Source organism: Frankliniella occidentalis, unplaced genomic scaffold, assembly GCF_000697945.3.
Source record: "Frankliniella occidentalis isolate FOCC.00 unplaced genomic scaffold, Focc_3.1 Scaffold177, whole genome shotgun sequence".
NCBI classification, from domain to species: Eukaryota; Metazoa; Arthropoda; class Insecta; order Thysanoptera; family Thripidae; genus Frankliniella; species Frankliniella occidentalis.
This window is the reverse complement of record NW_026267303.1, coordinates 512,319-520,585: the sequence shown is the minus strand read 5'-3', so window position 1 is coordinate 520,585 and position 8,267 is coordinate 512,319. Positions and strand designations below refer to the sequence as shown.

The following is an 8,267-nucleotide window of genomic DNA, read 5'->3' as shown; positions in this document are numbered from 1 at the left end:
GGTTGTGTGTGGTTTGGGTACCCACTGCGACGATGATAGCGCCCTAGAGTAACACGCCCACTGCGCCTCGCCTAATCCGAATGTGTGTGTGTGAGCCCGCCTCTCTCTCTCTCTCTCTCTCTCTCTCTCTCTCTCTCTCTCTCTCTGTGCAGCCGGTGCGTAATGGAGCGTGGGGCCGACCTTACATACCATTAACTGTGACTGAGTGCGTCGGAGGGATAAGGAGGGTGTGCCAGCACTGCGCACAAAAAAAAGAGGAAGGAAAAAAAAGAAACGGCGTCAAAAAATCAAATGAAGAAGGAAGACAGGAAATAAAGTAGCAATATGAGGGAGGCTCATGCTCTTTTCAGCCTCTGTGCGGCGTGTGACCCAATTTATTCCACCGCACGTCGGCAGGCCTGCTTGCCATGATGATGGATCTCCTCCGCACGCTTCTCTGGCTTTATCACACCTGACAATGCAGAGTACAGAGTACAGTACTCTGCCAACATTTGTGCCGAGCGCCTCGACCGAGTGGACCATGGGCGTGCTGACAAGCTCGCAGAGTTCAAGCCCTCCGGACGTTCGGTCTAATCATTGCCATCCCGGTGATTTATATAAGTGCCCGTGAGATCAACAGTGAATTTTAATGTTCCCACTTGGCCACCTGGCTTTCTAAAAAAAATAACGACAGATAAATGGCATCGTTTAGTTTTTATCAATAACATATAAACCTCCAGTTGCCTCACGCAGCGGCCAAGGTAAAGTAAGTGGCTGAGGGTGCTGCCGCTGGAGTTCTCACGGCTGAATGGCTGCTCTCGCCCGCGTACATGCGGCAAAGAAAGACAGTAGAGGGAGAAAGGGCAGGTTAGGGTCTCACGCCCACGCCGAGGCCTACCGCGGGCGGGATAGGGGCGCTCCTGATGTGGCTTGAGGAATGGCCCAGCCTGGCCACTCGGAGCCGCCAGGCACGGCTCGGTACGGCCTACCCCACCCCTGCGGTACCCCTCCTCCTCGACCATGACCTCACCTCACCTCACCTGGCCCCGACTCATCCGGCCGAATGACATGTTGTCGTAAGGCAAACACCCTCCCACCACCCTCCACCCTGCTGCTGCATATTACAACAGCTGAGCAGCCGCCGAGTTATATCGAGGCAATAACGAAGCGAAGTGGGATAGAACCGAAAAATATGAGGGAGGGAGAGAGACAGAGATAGAGAAAGAGAGAACAGACTGCTGTGCCGACTGAGACTCATTCGTGTTCCCGGGTGCCATGAATTGGAATTCATTCGTGAGTGTGTGTGCGTGTTTGTGTGTGTGTGCGTGTTTGTGTGTGTCTGCGAGCGCGTGTGCGTGTGTGTATGTGTTGTCGTTACAACACATCGTGATTATTTCCAACGCCTGGCTCCCACCCGTCCCATATGGCGGCGGCGTTGGGGATCAATACCGAGACAAAGGCGTTTGTCGAGCGCCTCCGCTGTGCATGCCCTGCTAGTGGACCATAAATCAGAACAAGTTGGTTGGGACAAGACAAGTAGTGGCAACGACAGGCCGCCGCCCCGGGGCTTTAGGCACGAGCGGGGGCGGGCAGGGGTGGGCGGGGGTGGGACATAAATCAAAGTTTTGGAGGCCCCGGGGCTCTGGCTGATTCGGATCAAATTGTTTTAGCCGCGTCGAACTGGGCGTCCGTCCGAGGAAAGGTCCTTCACTTTAGGGTGGGCAGCACGAGAGGTCGCAGAGTGCGGCAGCCTATGTGTCGCAGCTGCAAGGGCTGCTGCAGCCGCCCCCGCGGGGCCACTCGAGCGGCGCCAAGGTCTTGCTGTGGTGCCGCGCCCCCCGATGCCTGAGGGCCGCCGAGGGCCGCGCGTCCCTGATCGCCGTCCGGTCGGATGCGGGCCGGTGCTGCCTGCCCCGCTCCACCCTGCCCCACCCCGCCCCGCCCCGCCCTACCCCGCCCTACCCCGCCCTACCGCGCCCTACCCCGCCCTACCCCGCCCCAGCCCGGCCCGTCCACGCTTACACCCGAACCGGAAGCGCGCTTTCCATGAGGCGGAAATCCATTGAGCAGCCTGTGAAGGCCCGCCGAAGGCCGGCAGCCTACGGCACGGCTGGCCCTGCGCCACGTCGTGGCGACCACGTGGCGCCGCCACGCGCCGGCTGCCGAGAGTCGTTTGCGCCTCCCGCCGGCCTCCAAATGGTCGCAAATGAAAGGCGAGGAACCGGAAGAAAGTGGGGAGGGATAATGTTATACCGCGTGCCGTGGGCGACGCGACGCGGTTATCCGGATGGGGTATATGGGCCGCTGATTACACAAGTTAATTGAAAACTCGTGACTGTATGGAGGCCAGTGGCGGCTACCAGGCGGGCAGGCGGACAGATAGACAGCGTGATGTACCCAGAAGAGCACCCTGCAGTGCCGAGATGAAAAGGGACCGGCGGAAAAGGGGGGGGGCGGAGGGGAAGGGAAGGGAAGAGGAAGAGTGGAAGGCAATTTCGTGCTGTGCCGATATGTCGTGTACGAGTGTGTCTGTGTGTATGTGGCAGAGAGAGAGAGAGAGAGAGAGAGAGAGAGAGAGAGAGAGAGAGAGAGAGAGACTGGGGGCGGGAGTAGAGTGCGCGCAATGCTCGCACGCGCTGCGCTTGAATGGATTTGTGACCGACTCGCGCTGACACATGTGAGGGTGTGTATAGTGGTGTTAGCTTTCGCAACTCGTGACCCTCACACTGTAAAGCCATGAAACACACTCTCAAACTGAGAAAAATATTTCTTTCTGTGGGCACTAAACGTTTCGTCTAATGCTCCCGACTTTTGTCCCAGCTCGAAATGGGATAGGGCCCTTCCAGTGAGCTTTATTCATGCAGTGCTGTAGATTTTCTTTTGCGGGATGCTATACGTTTAGCTTCTAGCGCTAGACGTATAGTGCAACGAAACAGCTTTGATCTGGACACTAAACGTCTAGTGCACAGACAGGTTTTCTTTTTTCTCAGTGCTTGTGTAGGGCAACTGTTTAATTTTATCTACAATGAAGTCCCATGAATGGCATGGCTCTCACTTTCACACACTCTTTTGTGTTGTTACATTATCGCTCTTTTAATTGTTCTTAGTGTCACAGTTCACTTTCTGTTTGTAGAATATGCACTCCGAGAAAACGGAAAAAAATAGAAATAAGGGAGCGAGCGTGCGAGAGGCGAAAGGCAGGAGAGGAAGAGTAGGCCCAGAGCATTACGGCCGCCTGTTAGGCTCACCTCGACTCATCCGCCGCACCTGGCCCGCTGCTGCAACAGCTGCTGCCCCCGCGTCCTTGTAGCCAGCCAAGAGAAACACAAAACATCGTGGTGTGGCCCTCCCTTCTTATCTGGTCTGAGGCGGAGTAGGCGCTCAATATGGGATGCGAGCTTGAAGGCTAGGCGTAATTTGGAGCATGGGGCCTGCGTCTGTCTGTTTCTCCCCCATCCCCCCTCTCTCTCCGCTGTAAAAAGTTCTTGAGCTACAGAAAAAAAAATTATGACGTGTTGTCTTGTAAAATTGCATCTAAATGTAAAATTACAAGCACGGTAGGAAACAAATAACGTCGTTACGAAGAAATGTTAACATCGTATGTTACGAAAACTTTGTAATCTGGGAACCTAAAAAAGTTTTTAAGAGTGTGTTTTGACTAAATGGGGCTTTCGTAAATTTACAACATATCCTGTTATATATATCGTAGTAAAAAAGACTTGATGTAATTTCACGCAGACATTTTTGAGAGTGTCTCTCTCTGTGGCGGGCCCGCTCGGCTGTCAGCGGAGGCCGCCCGCCTGGTAGGCAGACCCGCTACTTTGGCGTGCGCGGCGGGCGAGCCTACCTCGCTGACGGCAGGCGCTAAGGCGCGCTGAGGGCTGAGGTTAACCTGGCCTGCTGGCGGCGTGATGGTGACGTGATGGTCGATACGTAGCGAACGTGGTCCAGGCCCGCCCTGTCCCCAGCACACCGCCCCTCCCCGCCGTGCCTCTCGCGCACCGCCCCATCCCGCCACAAGCGGATGAGCTGGGCGCTGGTGGTGCGAGACAAACAAACTATTGTGCCACGTGACAAGTTAAGCGCCTCTGCTTCCCTAATCCGCTGTGCCCCCGCCCCGCCCGGGCGGCCTATACTGGCAAAAGTCATGTGCGTGAGCCCAAAAGGCAGCGGGTGCGTGTTGTAATTAGGCAACAATGTAAAACGCCTAGTTCTTCCGAAGAGCGAAGTAATATTTCAACCTGACCTCCTAATTCACAGTTAAACTGTTTTCTAATTATTATTTTTTCTTGTGGGGGGGGGCGGGGGGAATTGGCTTTTATCCATATTTCTTTATCTGTAACTACATGCGGCGTGAATTATTGAAGTAGGACGTTCACGGTTTTTGACGAAAAGAAGTGATATTGAAAACACCACGGTGACGTCCCCCTTTTCAGTTTTGGCCGTGCCGATATCGCGACCGATCTCTCTCTCTCTCTCTCTCTCTCTCTCTCTCTCTCTCTCTCTCTCTGCCGACGGTGGGTATGAACTGGCGGCCTGCTTTGCGTTGCACCGCCGAGCGTGTCGCCTGTCGCCCCCTCGATCAGAGGCGGCGCACCGAACGTTTCGATCCGCAAGTCCCTCGCCGCATTTTTTAATTTAACTTTCTCCATTTCCCGCGGTCCTCATTGGTCGTCCTCCCTCCTGTAGCCCCCCGCCATCTCTCCCGCTGGGCTCCCTTAGGACGACCGCAGCACCCATTACGGAGGATTCTGTGATATTTCTACAGCTTGTCCGATGTGCTTCCCTTTTTCACCAGCCTCTCCCCTTCCGGTTTCCCCCCGCGCGCGTCACATTTCCCCTTTAAAAGAGAGAAGAAAGGAGGAGAAAAAATTCTTATTGATTGATGGCAACTTTGGCATGGGCAATATTTTCCCTGCTCTCCGTGTCTTCTGCGTCTCTGACCCGCTTGTCTCTCACAGTGAAAAAAGAGTTATCGGTTTTACGAGTTAAGTTTCCTTAAAGCGTGTCGTAAGATCACAATTCAAAATTGCAAAGCTTCAAGCACTACGCATCGCCTTGAAATCCATTGGCAAACAATGTTGGGCTGTCATATAAATTTACAACTTTTATTACAATATACGTTGAAAATTTACACGGATATTTTTCACAGTGCTGTGTCTTTCTCGCTGTTTCGCAGGCACGTGGGAGCTGGGCTGGGTGCTGTGCGACCTGTGGGTGTCGCTGGACGTGCTGCTGTGCACCGCCTCCATCCTCTCGCTGTGCGCCATCTCGGTTGACCGCTACCTGGCCGTCACGCAGCCGCTCAACTACTCGCGCCGGCGGCGCTCCAAGCGCCTCGCGCTCGCCATGATCCTGGCCGTGTGGGTGGTGGCGGCCGCCATCACTTGCCCGCCCATCCTAGGCTGGTGAGTCAAGCCGCAAAGTGTTTAGGGATTTTAATTTTCCGAAAAAGTTAAAATTTTCCGAAAAAATTCCGGGAAATTTGAAAATAACAAACAGAGGTCTTTTTTTTAAAACAAAATTTTCGTTAATTTCCATTTTTTCCGCAACTTCTTCTGTTTTTCGTTCCAGCTTTCTAATCTCTAAATATGTTGTGTGTTGTTCTATTTGTCGATTTAAAGCGCGCGAAAAGTAAAAGGGCTACTTATGAAGTTTGCTCCGCCCACCAAACGGACAACTTTGTCTTCCGTCCACGACCATCTGGTCGGGTCAGTTATAGCGTTAGAAGGTTAGGAGGGGCGGCGGGGAGGGCAACTTCCGAATGAAGCGAGGTAGTCCCGCAACGTCCCCCCCTCCCCCCCTCCCCCTTCCGGACCAACTCCCAACTACCCCCGGCTCGGCCCGGACTGCGCCACGCGCCGCCACCCGCCGCCACGCCGCACCGACCACACTGAATGCCTCCTCATTTGGAGAGCGGTGCTCCGCTTGACTGTGGTACACTGCATTGAGTGGGGTGCGTACGTTCAGTCATGGAAGCCTTGCGGTGAATTGGTGAATTTCGTCGTCAGCTATACAGTGAGCCCTGCACCCTGCAGCAAGCACTGCAGTTTGCGGTAAATTTTCACTGTAAGTTACAGTGATGCACCCTGATTGACCGTAGCTTATTTTGAAAATTAACCGTAAGCTTATGGTGCTGCAATCCACTGTGAAAAGTAGTCGAAGGTTTACGGGACAATTTTTCATGATGTGCGTATTGTAAAATTTAAATTTAAAATTGCAAATTTTAATGCATTTTGCACCAACTTGGAGTTGATCGACTAGCAAAAAAGAAGAAAAAAAAAACATATGCCGTCTATATATTGCATATAAAAATCACAAAAATATGTTTACGGGGGCATTTTTCGCAGTGGCTGCAGTGTTTGCTTTAGCTTACGGTGAGATTTGCCGTAAGACGTTAACAGTGTATGGGTGGCTTTGCAGCGGACCCGACAGCGCGGAAAACAAGGAAACATATAACGGAACTGCGTTTAAACCACAACTCTTGCTAATAGAAACACAATTAATAACGTGGCTTTGCTGTGGCTTTCGATTGGGTATAGTCGAGCGAACTAGTTCTGTGAGGAAACTGTGTCTATGTGAAATCGTTTGGAAAGCACGCACAGCAGAGTCTGGTGGTGAAAGGCCTAACATAATGTTTTCTCGCGCTCTAGTTGTCGAAAAGCGGCCGAGTGGGGGGCGCAATGAGTACGTGGTGTTTTGAGCCGCGCCAGGCCGCTGCCGACGCCGGGTCGCTGGCCGGTCGCTCTGCTCCCTTTGTCCGGGGGGTTAGCAGGACCCCATGACCCCCATGGACCCGCCCGGCTGTATCCGCCCAAGTGGTCGCGGCGCGCCCCGCCACGGAACGCCCTACCTCGCCGTACAGCCTGTATCATGTAAAGTTGTGCCGCAGAGCAGCAGACCTCATTCCCTAAGTGAGTCCGCACGGCAGCTTTGGCGCGGCCGATGGGGGGATTTCGGCCCCAAACTCCGACCACCCCGGCCCGGCCCACCGGCCTCGGGACGGGATTCGCACGTTCGCATGGCGGGCTTGTCGCCTGGGCCTGTCGCCTGGGCTCATCCCCGCGGAGCCAGGAGGCCTCTTGTCTTGCCTTCACTCCGCGTAACGTTTACGCTGCCAGAAAACGTATGTAAAATGCGGGGGAGCGCGGCATCGTAGCGAAGAGTGGGCTGCGCGCTGCGCATCTGCGCCTATGCCTGCCTACAGTTACATTATTTCGCATACTTTTCTGGCAACACTCGCGCCTCGGCGACACGCCGCCACGAAATGAAACCTTTAAATCGCGAGGTTCGCGCGGCCGGCGGATCCCCGCGCTAACCGCTGAGTTAAAGTCGTGCCGCTCATTGACTTGCAGAGCAGTCGCCGCCGCCGCCTCAGCGCTTCCGCAGCTACGGCTCCGTCATTCCATGGGCGACCTGATCCGGGGCGTGGCGGGGCGTGGCGGGGCGTGGCGGGGCGTGGCGAGGGGCGTGGCGGGTTAATCAGGTGGGAGACGGCTCAGGGCGGGCCTGGGGGGCGGCCGCGGCCTACAGAGGGTTCGGTTTTGCTACACTGAAAACCGACGAGTGTTGTACGGTGTTTACTGGTGCTCTAATTATTGAGCGAGAAAGGGCTTTAACAGCCAGGTAGGTACATAGTTTAGGTAAGAACCCCAAACTCTGTTCGTGGGTAATAATTTTCTTAGGAGCTTTATTTTGTGTTATGAACACTGGAAACACATGAGTAGGACTAATATTAATACCTTTGCAGAGTCATTAAAAGGCACCTCCTGAGGCATTAAAACTACCCCAAAAATAAAAATTATGCGCAAGGACAAAACAAGCAAGGAGTTTTCAGTAAATTGACAAGAAACCGAGAAAAGAAACAGAGCGTTACATACTCAATACACAAATCCCATTTTACGCAAAAGTTTCCTTCCTTTGTTTTGAAAAAAAAAATATTTGTTGCTGTGTGGGAGCAAGTCGCACACACTCGTTGTAACTGTGTCAGTTTGCATACATAAAATTACAGAGGCCACACACAGGCCACACACGGCGCACTCGTAGGGGTGAAAGGCAGAGAAAGGCAATTAGGGCTGTGTGCCTGTTACGTGTCGTCTTCTTGTCTCTGCCCGTGGGGTATATACAACGTATGTTGTACGCGCGCGCGTGTGAGAGAGAGAGGAGAGAGCGAGAGAGACAGAGACAGAGAGACAGACAGAGAGAGATGGTCCTTCTTGTAATAAACACAACGGGTCGATCAAATTCTCTCGCTGCGTCACACTTATTTTAATAGGGTTACCCCCCCC

General features: G+C 53.7%; 1 protein-coding gene across 2 annotated transcripts in view; it reads left to right on the top strand.

Moving 5' to 3' along the window:
* Positions 1-5,453, top strand: part of LOC127750358 (probable G-protein coupled receptor No18) — an 87,744-nt gene extending 82,291 nt beyond the window's left edge. The window contains exon 5 of one of the 2 annotated variants that reach the window (XM_052271871.1): positions 5,159-5,453. In XM_052271871.1, the coding sequence (XP_052127831.1) occupies positions 5,159-5,391 (233 nt within the window). In that variant the 3' untranslated portion in view covers positions 5,392-5,453. The remainder of the gene's footprint in view (positions 1-5,158) is intronic. The other variant, XM_052271870.1, reaches the window with a different exon arrangement.
* The last annotated feature ends 2,814 nt before the right edge of the window (positions 5,454-8,267 follow it).